This window comes from Geotrypetes seraphini, chromosome 7 (genome assembly GCF_902459505.1).
Source record: "Geotrypetes seraphini chromosome 7, aGeoSer1.1, whole genome shotgun sequence".
Taxonomy (NCBI): Eukaryota; Metazoa; Chordata; class Amphibia; order Gymnophiona; family Dermophiidae; genus Geotrypetes; species Geotrypetes seraphini.
The window spans coordinates 94,848,180-94,864,243 of record NC_047090.1 but is presented as its reverse complement, the minus strand read 5'-3'; the positions used below and the strand labels follow the sequence as shown (position 1 = coordinate 94,864,243).

General features: G+C 36.7%; 1 protein-coding gene across 2 annotated transcripts in view; it reads left to right on the top strand.

Annotated features, from left to right (window-relative positions):
- The window catches only part of SPTB (spectrin beta, erythrocytic), a 345,456-nt gene that overhangs the window by 123,458 nt on the left and 205,934 nt on the right, over nucleotides 1-16,064 (top strand). For both annotated transcript variants that reach the window (XM_033951147.1, XM_033951148.1), the window contains exons 12-13: nucleotides 10,308-10,610; nucleotides 11,458-11,608. In XM_033951147.1, coding sequence (XP_033807038.1) covers nucleotides 10,308-10,610; nucleotides 11,458-11,608 — 454 coding nt within the window. The remainder of the gene's footprint in view (nucleotides 1-10,307; nucleotides 10,611-11,457; nucleotides 11,609-16,064) is intronic.

The window sequence follows — 16,064 nt, the reverse complement described above, 5'->3', positions numbered from 1 at the left end:
CAGCAAAATGGTGGAACTCTCTCCCTCCTCAGTTAAGAACCTTTCCCTCTACATAATCTTTTAAAGACCTGAAAGCTTACCTATTCATCAAATACCTAATATTTGCAAAATGACTCCTTTATCAGAAAGAACCTAAGTTCTCAGGAAAGACTTACCATATAATGAACACCTAATATACCTTGGTAACCCATACCTTAATGTCCAGGCCTCCATATAAGAGTGTAACCCCTATGCTTGCACCGAATGTAATAATGTTACTCCTGGATATGACCAGGTTCTGCTTCCTATAAATCACATAGAACTCCTTATGGGGAATATTAGTGATCACAAATACTAATGTAGTGTGCTGCATAAATAATACATTAGTCATCCAGAGTTGAAAATTATTAGCCAGTTTTATACAGTACTATTTACAAGAGTCACACTGACAGAATTACAACTATGAGTGTCAATCTAGAGGATGGTAAACTAATGTATGATCAAAACGGGGGTGGTGGTAAAATTATCTGCATAAAGTTATCCAATTAAATTTATCTGGATGATCAGCAGGATTTATCCTGTTAAATTTGTCACAAAATTCAGCAGGTTGACTTAGGAGCATATTTTCAATGTAAGCTACTGTTAAGATGCATTATTTTACCACTAGTATGCCATTTTAGCTCAGGTTTCATTGTATGTAATGAGACCTAGTTATTAATAATGGGATTAATAAACCTTAAAAGGTAGACCATGCAGATAACTCCCCCTTCCCTCTTACTTGGATAATTTTGCTTCTGTTACATATACATAGAAGTCCATACATTAGGTGATCTATCCATGCTCGTGAACCACTGTCAAAAGGGTGTCAATCACATCTTTCAGCTCCTCCTTCACCAGTGGAGCATAGCTCCCTCTTCAGTTGTTCTTTCTGTTTGCAAACCAAGAAGAGGCATTCTGATCTACGTTGTTCAGTTTTTAATATTTTTGGGTCTTTTTATTCCGTTTTTGGGAGGCTTTGGTGCCAGAGGACTTCATATTTGGGGCTACTCTGCCTGGGAGAGAACAGACTCCATGAGGACGGACTGCAATTCTCAGGACAACACCCCAGGTGTACCTGATGAGCTAGCCCGCATAGTGTTAGTTCGAGGTTCGAGATCCATTCCCTGGGAGCCTGCTTGCCTTCTGATTTATTAGATGCTTGAGCGCAGGCTATGGAGCCTCTGTGTGAATCCCTTTGGGTTTCAGGGAGCTGGCTAAATTTTATTCTCCCCCTGCTGCGAGGATTTGAGCCTTTAGTCAGTTCCAGCTCAAAGACTTCCTAGTCTGGACAGTTCCAGAAGGATTCGAGGCAGAAAGTTCTCTCAACTTCAGTCAGGCTAAACAAAGCTGACACAGGCAGGCACCAGAAGCACCAGTGCTTTCAGTACAACCCATTATTCCCTGTTGGGAAACTCGGTGGTGGGGGAGGGAGTGATTGTATTTAAGGTTTCCTGGGGAAAATGATAGGGTCCCCCACCTACAAAACCCCTTTCCCTGAGTTTTTTTTAACTTTTCCATGGGCCTTTTTTGGCATGATTTTTCTGGTGACAGCCATCTTGGATTTTAAATGATCTATTTTTCTAAAGCTTCCATCTGCCTCAAAACCTCTCCTTTCGAGCTAGAACTTTGCAGCGCACGAAGATGGCTGGGTAGAGGATTAGCTCTGTTGTGACAGGCAAATTTTATTAAGATTTTGGCAGTTAAAATTAAAGAAAAGTGAAGGAAAAGAGAGAATTGAAGTAAGAAATGGCTTCTGGTAAAACTAGTAAAAGTAATCCGGTGAATTCAGGAGCAGGAAGTAAAAAAAGAACAAAAATAGATTTGGTATCCCCGACAGCGGTCCCGTTGCCTCAGGAAGAAATTGATAACAGTGATTTGATGAATGAACTTCAGAAAATTAAAGAAATAGTAAGTGATAACGCTAAAAATATAAAAGATGTGAAGAAGGAAATAGAGAGTCTGACAAATAGAATGCAGGCAGTTGACTTCAAAATTGAGCAGTTAGAAAAGCATGCTGAGAAATCTGAGGCAGAGATGCTGGTGTGTAAAAAAGATCACAGAGAAATAGAGGCGTTGAAAAAGGATTTTGAAGACTTATCAAATCGTGAAAGAAGGAATAATTTGCGTCTGATTGGGATACCTGAGGGGATTGAGCAGAATGATCCTATTCAATTTGTGACTAATTTTATCCCAAAGATCTTGCCATTTAAAAGTTCTTTTCCTTTGGAGATAGAAAGAGCACATCGGATACCGATGAAAAGATCAAATAGTCAGAAGGGTCCCCGTCCACTAATCTTTAAGCTGCTAAGACATCAGCAAGTGGTAGAGATTATAAAACTGGCTAAAACAAACAAGGATCTTAAATGCCAGGATTCTAAGATCTTTATAGTACCTGACTTTGCAAAAGCTACAGCCTACAAAAGAAAACAGCTTTTGGATTTAAGACCTAAACTGAGAGCAATGGGAGCAAGATATGGATTGATATACCCTGCTATTATGAGGGTAACTTATGAGAATAAAACTTATAATTTTGAAGAAGCAGGCAAATTACAGGAATTTCTAGATCAATATAATTTGCCTATGGTTTCATGAAAGTATTTAGAAAATGTAATAAATAATATACTTAGATTATTTTTGGTTTATATTTTTGAGTGAAAATTGAAAGATATTTTATAAAGAAGGAAAAAGTGGAAAAAAAAAATAGAAAAGGAGAAAAATATTTTCTAGAAAATTGTTGCAGTTAGGTTTAAGGGGATCAACATTTCAAACAAGATTTAAAGAATAGAAATGAAAAATTTTAAAGAGACAATAAGAAAAGAAAAAAAGAAGATTTTGACAAGGTAAAAAGAGGGATGGAGCATATAGGAAGTGAAGAAAATATGAGGAACAATTATAAGATTTGGATGGTTTCTTAATGTGAATTTATAATTTGCATTTGAGCGTGACTGAGATAATAATATGAGGACACATAAATGCTGCATTGGAGAAATATGGGAACTTAGAATATAATAAGATGAAAAATACAAAAGACTATTGATGTAAAGAGAAGAAGATATGAAGATGGACTGATGAAAATGACTTGAGCATTATTTAGATTTACAATTTGCATCTGAAATTGACTGAGATATAAGGATGATGTTGCAAAAATACTTTATTGGAGAAAGATGAAATAGCAATCTGCAAGAAGATGGAATAAGAGACTGAAACAGCAGGATGAAGATGTACAAGTGTTACAGTTGTGCAGAATGGAGAATAGACTGTAATAGATTGAAGATGCAATGAAAATTAATGAGAGTTTTAAAAAAATATGAGGTCTGCTTGGTTGAAATGTTTGATCCTTCTTTTGATGTAAGGTTAAAAAAAAAAATGAATATTATAGGATGGAGTGATGTATGTTCCATTGAAGTTGTGAGAAACTTAGGTTAGACAAAAAATAAAATAAAATAATAATATTAATCTTGGGGGGGTATATATTGTAAGAAATGGTTTCCGAAATATTGGGTATATCCTTTTATAAATATATTAGAGGTATAGGATGGAAGAATGTTTGGAAATTTAAATGAGGGGGGAAGTATATAATAAAGAATTATAGTAAATATGGGTATTTAGGGTATTGAAGAATGGATTGACTGCAGGAGAATTTAGTGTTGGTTGTTTGAAAGATTAGAGAAAGAAAAATGAGTATGTTATTGCCTGTGGGGAGTTTATTTTTTGCTCAGTAATATGTGCGTTTCAAAGTTTGCATTTGTGTTAGGGGAGGGGAGGGTAGAGGATGGGAATAGGGGGGGATGGGGAAAGAGGGGAGAGGGGGGAGACTCATATATTGGTTTAAGGAAAAATAAAAAATGTATATTTTATGTTTGAGTGGATTATATATGTATTTTATATTTTATTTGTAAAATGGGTTTTAAAATTTTTTCTTTGAATGTAAATGGCCTTAATCACCCTATAAAAAGGAAAAAGGTATTGGAATATATTAAACAACAAAATATAGATATATGTTTCTTGCAAGAGACACATTTGTCTGGAACAGAGTCTATGAAGCTGACAGATAAGTGGATAAAACAATGTTTATTTGCACCAGCGGTAAAAAAGAAGGCAGGAGTTGCAATATTGATTAATAAAAAATGTCCAGCAACATTTAATATGGTTAAGGCAGATCCTCAAGGAAGGTGGTTACTTGTTGACATGAGCATGGGCAGTAATACAATGGCGTTACTAAATATATATGCACCTAATTCGAATCAAAGTGAATTCTTTAAATCTCTACAACAATTAGTTTTACCACTGGCTACTACTAATTTAGTGGTGGCTGGGGATTTCAATGCTGTTATAGATCCAATAATGGATAAAAAGCCTAGTAGAATAATGAAATCAATGGGATTAGATAATTTGGTACAAGTATGTAATTTAAAAGATATATGGCGTATTCTTCATTTTAATGATCGGGAATTTACATTTTGTTCACATGTTCATCAATCGTTCTCAAGAATTGATTATATTTTTGTTTCAGATCAGATGGTACAGCAAGTTATAAAAGCTGACATAGAACCAATAGTAATATCTGATCATGGTGGTATATGGATAGAAGTTAACTTAGTAGATCCAGATAATTCCAAACCTGTATGGAGGTTTGATAATACATTGCTTGCTGATTCTAAATTTTGCACAGAATTTCAAAATAAAATAAATGAATATTTTAGACTTAATGATTTAGAGGAAATTTCGATTGGAATTTTATGGGATGCTTTCAAAGCAACTATGAGAGGACAAATTATATCATATTCTGCATATAAAAAGAAACTGTTAAGAAAACAATATGTGAATTTGGAAAAAGAAATTAAGAATTTGGAATTAAAATTGGTTAATAAATGGGAACAGGAGACATTTCAAATATTGTTAAAAAAAAAATGTGAATATAATGAAATTTCCTCTGGGTTAGTAAGGAAAGATATTTTTGCTCAGCAGGTGGTGTATTATGGTAGTGCAAATAAGGCTGGAAGATTATTGGCAAATTATTTAAAAGCAAAGAAAAGGAAGGAGAAAATAAGCATAATTAAAGATGAGTTAGGAAATTCTCATTCTCAAATTGGAAATATATTAAAACAATTTTTAAAATATTATAAGTCATTGTATTCTTCGGAGTCTTATTTAAATAAAGAGAAAGATGGGATGGATTTTTTGAGTTTAGTTGAAGGTCCTAAGGTTCCTGATCATATAAAAAGAAGTTTAGATAAACCTATATCATTAAAAGAGTTACAAATGGCATTGAAATCCCTTAGAGTTGGGACCGCTCCAGGTGGAGATGGATTTACAGTAGAGTTTTATAAAGAATTTCAAATTTCCCTATTACCGTATTTATTAAAATTATATCAGGATCAACTGAATAAAGGTTGTATATCAGGCACTATGGCAGAATCTTTAACTATTGTTTTGCCAAAGCCAAATAAAGATCCAACATTGGTTTCAAACTACAGGCCTATATCTTTAATAAATGTAGATGGTAAATTATTAGCTAAGATTTTAGCATTAAGATTGGCTAAAGCTCTTCCGCATATAATAGGAATGAATCAAACTGGATTTGTTGCTCAAAGACACTCTTCTAATAATACTAGACTGGCATTTCAGATGTATTATTTAACAAAACAAATTAATGATCCGGCTTTTTCGGTTTCACTAGATGCTGAGAAGGCTTTTGATCGTGTAGAATGGAGTTTCATGTATCAAGTTATGGAATGGTTTGGTATTGGATCCGGATTTATACAAATGATACAAGCATTGTACAGCTCCCCAACTGCTCGCTTATATATAAATAATAATTTTTCGGATGCTTTTAAGTTGCAGAGGGGAGTTAGACAAGGTTGTCCATTATCTCCTTTGCTCTTTGATATAGTTCTTGAACCCTTATTATTAGCTATTCGACAGGCAAAGGACATACAGGGTATTCCATGTGCTGGAGTGGAATATAAAGTATCTGCTTATGCAGATGACATCTTGCTTCATTTGAGGAATCCGGAAACAACAATCCCATGTCTACTGAAGGTCATAGATACATTTGGAAAATTCTCAGGATACAAAATAAATTGGACTAAATCAGAGATTTTACCTTTAAATGTGCATTGTACAAAAGGTATACTTGATTCTTTCTCTTTTATATGGAAAGAGGATGGAATAAAGTACTTAGGTATTTGGCTGAATAAAACACTTGAAGAGACAATGAGAATAAATGAAAAATTTTTATTACAAAAAGTTACAGAGTTGTGTGAGCAATGGAATCCTTTACATTTGTCCTGGTGGGGAAGAGTACAAACTGTTAAAATGATGATTTTGCCTGTGGTTTGCTATCAATTGGGAATGATACCAGTGTTTTTTCAGGGGTCTTTCTATAAAAAATTAAATAGTATTCTGGTTAAATTTATTTGGCTGGGTAAAATTGCAAGAGTGGCTTTAGTGTCTTTGCAAAGACCAATTAAGGAGGGTGGGGTAAATTTTCCCAATTTTTATAGGTATCATCAGGCCTATATCATGCGCCAAGGTATGTATTGGGTCCTCCCAGAGCTTTTGGAACAATTACCAGAGTGGTTAAAGGTGGAGAGATCACTTATCTTTCCACTTAGGCTTGATCTTTTGCTTGGTATAAAGGTGCCTAGAATACGTAAGGACAATAGAGTATTAATGGATACTTGGAAAACATTAAGGTTTGTAGACAAATTAACTACTGATTCTATTTTAAAATCGAAACAACAGACTATTTGGGTAAACTCCAAGATACAAATAGGCGGGTTTAAGGTTGTCTGGAAAGATTGGATTAAAGCAGGTATAAGATCATTAACGGAAGTAATTGATAATGGTAAGATGCTTGAATTTTCACAATTGCAACATAAATATGGTCTGAATAAAAAACAAAGTTATAAGTGGTTGCAATTGAAGCAGGCTATTCAGGTGGGGTTCCCTGAATGGAAATCTTTAAATGATCATTACAGCTTAGAATTCTTATGTTTCCAGGCAGATTTTCTGGGTCACCAGGCCGCAAAGTGGTATAAAATTATATCTAATTATTTGAATAAGAAGCCTAAAAATGGATTAAGAGATATTTGGAGCATTGAGATTAAGCATCAGATTAATGCATCTCAATGGCCACGTATTTGGTCTTGGAGAATTAAAGGTACGATGTCAGCATCTATTAGGCAAACATGGTTCTTTTTGTTGCATAGAGCATTCTGGACACCTACTAGATTACAAAAATTAGATTGCTCTAAGTCTAATAGATGCTGGCATTGTAAAATTGAAGTTGGAACGCTAGACCATCTTTTATTTTATTGTCCATGTATTCAGGCATTTTGGATATCAATATGGGATCAAGTTAATATGTTGATGGAGAGTCATGTGGCTTTATCCTATGACACAGTGATTTTTGGAATGTGTATGAGGGCCAAATGCCAAATATCTACAGCAAACAATAAATTATTGTTGATTCTTACGGGAGTGGGAATTCAACAGATAACAACTAATTGGAAAGACTGTTCTAGATTGAATTGTAATTTTTGGTGGAACTCAGTTTGTCATATGTATAAGATGGAAAGATTTCTTGCGATACAGAAGGGGTATTTTAAAAGATTTCAAGAGGTGTGGAGGCCATTAATTGAATATTATAACGAGTAAAGTTTATTCTTTTTCCTTAGGGGATAATATATAGAAATGGGATGGGATGGGAGGGATAGGGAGGGAAAAATATTGGAAATATGTTGTTATGAAAAATAAGGAGATATATGTAATAGGATGGGATATTTATTGTTGTGCATTACTGGGTATAATAAAATGTTTAAAGTGTTTGAGGAAGAAGGATGGGGGGAGGGACAGATTTCATGTCAGATTAATTGTATTATCAAAAAGGGATATATAATTATATATAAATTTGTAAGGAATATTTTATTGATATGGAAAAGGGTGGGAGGTGGGGGAGGGAATAAAAACATGTATAATAATATTGTTTAAGAATGCCAAGTGTGTTATGTAAATTAATTGTAATAATACTGTACACTTGTTGAAAGAAATAAAAAGGAATAAAGATTTAAAAAAAAAAAAAAAACCTCTCCTTTCCAACCAATCTTTTTGTGCTAACTAGTCAGTTCAGACTAGGCAGACCAGCTTCTAAGGCTTCTATCACCAAATGAATTTGAAAGGCAATTTCATTGGCATGCATTGGCTGTGACAAACAGCCGCCTATTTCTGTCAAAGCTCATTTGACCAGAAGTGTGGCATCTTCATGGGAGGAATCCCAGGTAGTTCCATCCAAAGAAATCTGTAGAGCAGCTATTTGGTCTATTCTCCATATCTTTACAAAGTTCTACAGAGTGGATCTGGCAGCTCAAGAGGATGCCACTTTTGAGTCCTCATTGTTGCTGGCAGGCTCATCTGTCCCTCTTTAGACATCGAGCACTGCTTTGGTATGTCACCTAATGTACAAACTCCTTTGTATATGTAACAGAATGAAAGATTAGTTTCTTACCTGGATAATCATGTTTCTGTTATATATACATTAGTCTTTACAGCCAGCCCTGTGCATTCTGCAATTCACCTGCTTTCTGCCTCAGATAACTCTATGGTCCAGAACTGGAGTTCCTCTCCGATCAGTTGGATGAACATGTATGATTAACTTACTAATAAAGTACTGAGTTATTGAGCTTTGGAGTTCCTTATGTGTTAGTGCTAGTTGCACACAGCAGGTTGGTTCATTGATACACCTATGTTACAAGTTCATGCTAGTAATTATTCTTTTTCATGAAATATAGAGCAGAATAGACATGTATGCTATTTCCAGGGAAGTTCTCCCTGCTCCTCCTTCTCTTTTCTCCTGTTACACTGGAGCTTGATTGCTTTGCTACAAACTGAAGAGGGAGCTAAATTCCACTGGTGAAGTGGGAGGAGCTAAAAATACGTTTGACCTCCCCCTTCTGCAAGTGGTTCATGAACATAGATTGATCACCTAATGTATGGACTCCTGTGTGTATTAACAGAAACAAGATTATCCAGGTAAGAATCTAATCTTTCACTGCATGGTGCTCAATATTAATGCTACCCCAAAAAGAGAACACTCCAGGCATTGTCTCTATCAGAGGCGCTGCTGCCATTGTGATGATGCTGCGGTAAATGCACCGAAGCCCATAGTAATTGAATGGCTTCAGTGCATTTACCATGGCAGCATCACTACTGCGGCTTTGTAAAAAGGGGCCTAAATTTTGTGCAACCATTATATAGGCAAGATAAGATTTAACTGCTGAGTGAAAGAGTTGATTTTAAAACCTAGAGCTTTGTCAAAGTTATTTGGACAAGGCTTTTGAATATCAACCTCTTATAGGCCCAATTGCAAATACTCCAATAACCTAACTTTGGGAGTTAGGAGCTGGAATTGGTCCCTTTGAAAACTGACTAAGGCTGAGGTCTGAACTCTATACTGCTGCCAAAGTTGCACATACAAATCTGTGTGCATTGCTGATTTGTACATGCAGCTTAATTAGTTAACAAGCCAATCAGTGCCAATAATTGTCAACTGACAAGCTGCATTAGAAATGGGTTTAGTGTGTTGGAAAGTAAAATGCGCTAAGCTCATTTCATGACCCTTAAGACCATAAGAATAGCCTTACTGGGTCAGGCCAATGGTCCATCAAGCCCAGTAGCCCATTCTCATGGTGGCAAAAACCCAAGGTGTAGCAATATTCTATGCTACCAATACAGGGCAAGTAGTGGCTTCCCCCGTGTCTTTCTCAATAACAGACTATGGACTTTTCTTCCAGGAACTTGTCCAAACCTTTCTTAAAACCAGCTACGCTATCCATTCTTACCACATCCTCTGGCAACGCGTTCCAGAACTTAACTATTCTCTGAGTGAAAAAAAAATTTCCTCCTATTGGTTTTAAGAGTATTTCCCTGTAACTTCATCAAGTGTCCCCTAGTCTTTGTAATTTTTGATGGAGTGAAAAATTGATCCACTTGTACCTGTTCTACTCCACTCAGGATTTTGTAGACTTCAATCATATCTCCTCTCAGCTGTCTCTTTTCCAAGTAATAGGGCCCCTAAATGCACCAATGAATGCACAACCCTAGTGGAAATTGCTGCAAAGCTTGATTTATGTCAAAGTTAGAGGAGGGAGAGTTGGATTAATGCTTGACCTAATCCAGTTTGATTTCTCTGACCTGATACAAATGGAGTTGATTTGCTCAAACCTGGTTTCCTTGCAGTGCTATAACTGGGCGGAAATGACTAATTAGCTCTTGTCCATTTTGCCTAGGATAATTTTGGTTGTGATCTGCCAGCAGTAGAAGCAGCACAAAAGAAACATGAAGCAATTGAAACGGACATCGCTGCTTATAAAGAGAGAGTACAGGCCTTAGTAGAGGTAGCCAAAGAACTGGAGGCTGAGAACTACCATGATGGAAAGCGCATCAACGTCAGGAAAGATAACATCATGCGCTTGTGGGAATATCTGCAAGAACTTCTGCACACTCGGAGAATGAGGCTCGAAATGAACCTGGCTCTTCAGAACCTGTTCCAGAAGATGCTAGAAATAATTAATGATATGGATGAAATGAAGGTGAATGAATACTGCTTGTATGCATATACGCAATCCCTTTCACCATAGGAGCCAACATTTCTGATTGATTGGCGGGTGTTGAATTAATCATAAATTATCCCTCCATGGACAAAGTGAAAACATTAGCTCAATATTAGGGGCTCAAACACTCATGGCACCCACAGAGCTGGAACCTATGTCTTTCACTTCAAAAACATGAAAGTGGGCATCTCTGAGTTGAACACCACAATGTCTGCTTAGTGTCTTAAATTTGTTTTGTACTATGACTGATCACATCTATTTTGCTACATAAATAATGTTATTTTCTTTGTTATCACATATTTCTACTGTAATTACTAGCAAGTGCAACAGTTTATTTTATATCTGCCAAGGAAATACTGGTTTGCTTTGGTGGTTTTTTTTTTCCAATTCTTTATTCATTTTTCCATCTTCCATCAAGTACACAATATTACATCAATTGAATCATACACATCACTTTAAATTCTATCTATTATCATCTTAAATACATAAATTTACCCTCTCCCCCACCCACCCTTTTCACAGATATTATATTCAAAATTTAACATACATATGCTATATTCATAAATATTGATTATACCTATATTATAACTATATACCCCCTCCCATAATTATAAATATACTTTCAATGTAAAAAGGTGTCTAATCATTACAATAAGTTGTCAATGGCCCCCACATTTTTTAAAAATTATTATAATTCCCTTTTTGTAAAGCAATTATTCTCTTCATCTTATATATATGGCATAATGAATTCCACCAGAAGGTATAATTAAGGCTTGTGTAATTTTTCCAATTTCTGGTGATGTGGTTTGCTTTGGGTTTTTTTCAGGTGCATCTCTTGTCTTCTGAGTTTGGAAGACACTTGCAGGAAGTGGAGGACCTGCGTCAGAAGCATTCCCTTATGGAGGCTGACATAGCTGTTCAGGCAGGCAAAGTGAGATCTGTCAGCACAGCAGCTCTTGCATTTGCTAATGGAGATGGTAAGTGAGAAGGGATTTTGCATCCCAGTCAAATGAAGGGCTCCTTTTATCAAGGCGCGCTAGGGGATTAGTGCGTTGGACATTTCATCACACACTAACCCCTGCGGCAGCCTAAAATCCTAACGCTTCGTCAATGGAGGCGTTAGGTACTAGCACGGCAGGCAGTTTAACGCGCAGTATTTCGCGTGTTAAACCGCTACCGCGCCTTTGTAAAAGGACCCCCAAATGTTTCTTTAGTTTATGAGGTTTTTCCTCACCTTTCCTGCCTTCATCTTTCAACTTCTCATACCCAACAGCATGTCTCAGTGGTTTCTACAGCCTTGAAGAAATTCCCTCCTGATACCTCAGTGGTTTCTACAGCTAGTCTTGAAGAAATTCCCTCCTGATACCTCCCTTCAATTCAGTTCGATGGCCAGTAGTCAATAATTTTAACTTGAAAATCTTCACAAAATTTTGGATCCACAAGCAATGCACTATCAAATCTCCAAACAGGTTTAGAATTATCTAAATCTACTAAATTTAATGTAATCCACACACCACCATGATCAGACAAAATGATTGGATCTATAGAGGCTTGTGTTACCTGTTGCACTAATTGATAAGTAACAAAGATATAATCAATTCTAGAAAAAGATTTATGAACATGTGAACAAAATGAATATTCCCGATCATTAAAATGAAGTATACGCCAAATATCTTTTAAATTACAAGATTGTACAAAATTATCTAGACCTAAAGATTTCACAATCCTACTAGAATTTTTATCCATTAAAGGATCCATAACAGCATTAAAATCCCCTGCTACTACTAAATTAGTAGCAACCAGTGATAAAACTAATTGTTGCAAAGATTTAAAGCACAGTTCTTCAACTGCTGGTCCGCAGAAAATTCCTGCCGGTCTGCGCAGGACCGGCGAGATCAACCTCTCCAATTCCCTGCCAGTCCGCGCAGGACTGGCAAGATCGACGACCTGTAGTTTGCGCAGGGCCAGAGAGATAATGGGGAGCCTCCGACAGTGTGCTCTCTCCCCTCCCAGCGGCTCTCCTTACTTACAAGCGCAGCGATTCAGGAAGCAAGCCTTGGGACTTTTGCTGAGTCGCGGCCGCCTCTGATGATGCAACTTCCGCTTTCCTCAGAGGCGGTGCGACCCAACAAAGGACCCGAGGCTGCCTTCCTGAATCGCTGCGCTGTCAAGTAAGGAGAGTTGCTGGGAGGGGAGAAAGCCACTGCTAGAGGCTGGAAAGCTGCTGGGCATGGTGAAAAAAGGGACAGCTGCTATGGGACCTGGAGAGGGATAAGGAGAGATGCTTCTGGGAGGGGAGAAGGGAAAGGAATCTGGGAAGCTGCTGGGCAAGGGGAAAAAGGGATAGCTGCTACTGGGCCTGGAGAGGCATAAGGAGAGATGCTGCTGGGAGGGGAGAAGGGAAGGGAGAAGAAAAAAGGAAGGAACCAGCTGGCAGGGAGATTAGAGGAGGGGAAGGGGAGAGACAGGAGTGAGATGGGAAGGAGGGGTCAGCAGAGAAATTGAGAGGGACAAAGATGTTAGATCTGGTGTAGGAGAGATAAAAATGAAGAGAGAAGTGAATCTGGAATGAATCATGTAAAAAGAAGAGAGGGGCATAGGCTGGATGGAAAGGGGAGAGGGGCATAGAAAGAAGACAAATATCATATGGAAGGGGGAGAGGTCAGACAGTAGATGGAAGGGGCAGATGCTGGATTGAAGAGACAGAGAAGGCAGACGCTGGAAGGAAGAAAGTGAAAAGAAGATGAAAGCAGAAACCAGAGAAAACAAAAGGTAGAAACAAATAATTTTATTTCTATTTTGTGATTAGAATATATCAGATTTGAAATATATATCCTGCTAGAGCTGGTGTTAGACATAACTGGGGACTGCAAAGTCCAGGCAGTGGCTTAGGGCTCTCTCTGACCACGGGGGCAGTTGCCCTAGTTGCACTCCCCTAACCCTATTCCTACTATGTGTGACTGCGGTATTCTGTTAGCATGATATTTCTGTGTAGCATTCTGTAATAATTTGGCTTATTCAGTTTTCTTGATAGTAGAGGGGATATATGTGAAGGGGAGGGGAGACAAGGGTTTTGTTGATCCTTGCTCTGTATTATTTGTATTTATAAAATGACAATTGTACAGAATATTGTTTCTTTTTATACTTTAATAAAATGCATTCAGTATAAAATCATAACTGAGGCTTGTGTGGATGGGATCAGATGGTTGCGAGGACCGAGCTCGCGGAGAAGGGGCGGAAACGGGGGTTTTAAATTTCAGTCCTAGTAGTTTGCCGGTCCACAAAATAATTTTTTTTTCCGTCGGTCCATAGGTGCAAAAAGGTTGAAGAACACTGATTTAAAGAACTCAATTTGATTCAAATTAGGGGCATATACATTAAAAAGCGCTACAGTAGTATTACCCATGCTCATGTCAACATGCAACCATCTACCAAAAGGATCTGCAGCTATCATGTTAAATACTGCAGAACATTTTTTATTAATTAGTATTGCTACTCCAGCTTTTTTCCTTATTGCAGGTGTAAAAAAAAAATGTTTCACTCAATTATCAGCCAATTTTTTTAGATTCTTCTCCAGACAAATGTGTCTCCTGTAGAAAGCAAACATCCGCCTTCTGTTGCTTAAGATATAATAATACTTTTTTCCTTTTAATCCAGGGATGTCCAATGTCGGTCCTCGAGGGCCGCAATCCAGTCGGGTTTTCAGGATTTCCCCAATGAATATGCATGAGATCTATGTGCATGCACTGCTTTCAATGCATATTCATTGGGGAAATCCTGAAAACCCGACTGGATTGCAGCCCTCGAGGACCGACATTGGACACCCCTGTTTTGATCGGATGGATAAGGCCATTAACATTTAATGAAAGAATTTTAAACTCCATTATACAAATTAAATACAGTATCCATAAATATCCACCATAACAATAATCTATAATCCTTTTCCCCATACCAATAATCTAAGCAATCCCACATCCCGACCCCCCCAAACCCTCCCCATACCTCCTCCCCATCCCTAACATAAATGCAAGCTTCGAAACGCACATACAGGCTAAGTAAATGATAAACTCCCTGCAGGCAAGATCCAAAACAATTCTAATATTTAACATAAAGATTTTAATAACAAAAGAGAGTTACATGAAAAAAAAAGAAAAAAAAAATCTTTAAATATATTCTCTCAACTTATCTACATTTATTATTATTTTCTTTTTTTTTTTTTCTTTTCTTTTCCCTTTCCCTTCCCCTTTCCTCTTTCTACTTTTCCCCCTTAATCTTCCTTCATGAAAGAGTATACAATAATATTCAACCAAAGAAAAAGAAAAATCCATCAAATTATATTGTTTGTCATTCCAAACCCATACTATATCTTAACAAAATAAAACTCAATAACTCAAACAGAAATTCTGTTTAATAACTTCAACAACCCGTTTCCACCCAATCTCACTATCCTTCTTTAATGGTAAAACCCAATAGATCCCCTTACCAAAATCATAATATATTTAAAATATATATATATATACTCTTCATACATATTGAATACACAATCCTTAAATCATATTTATAAGCAAAAATGCAATTACTGTTCAATTTAGTTATTGAACATTGGCAAAAGGAAACCTAAAAATCCTTCCAATCCAAAACATATAGACACAAATAAGACCAAATTTAAATCAGTCATGTCAGTCATATTATAACTTAGAAGTCTCATTTGAATAAACTGCTCCAAAACTCAGCACGCCATAAAATTCCATAAAAGTCATATCCACATTTTGCTGCTATCATAAAACTTTAAGTCATCCAGCTGGATTCTTTATAGTCCACGTGTAGTATGCAGTAGTCCCTTCTTTTGTCTTTTCTTCACCTAACAATGCCAATAGGTCTTTTAAGATCATCAAAAAGCAGATATAAACGTATGATGTATATCAGAGAACAGGCCATATCTTACAGGCACTCACTCTGATCATAAATCAACACATCACGCTTATTATATCTCCCCATATGGCAGGTACAGGCCAAATCTTAACGAAGATCTCAATATCACGTCTGCAAATAGCGCATTAAAGTTGTCATATTAAAAATTAAATCCAAACAATACAGCAATTTAAAATCTTGAATTGGGAGATATAATACTCATCCACAGGCAAGCAATCCTTTGCTGACAAAAATCTTGCTCATTCCGATCCTCAGAAATCCGTCTTCACACTTCCTCCTACTCAGTAGGTAGTGCAAGTAACTCCCTCATATGCTCACTTATAATAACACTCGATATTATGTACAGCGCCATCCTCCAAACAGGCGAGCCAGCTCTATTACAGAACTTAAAAAATAAATCCACTAAGCACTTGGTGACATGAAACAGTTATTTGCTTATAAGAATCAAAGAACAGTATAGTTGAAGAAAACTATCCAATATTCATGTTTTTTAGCTGTAAT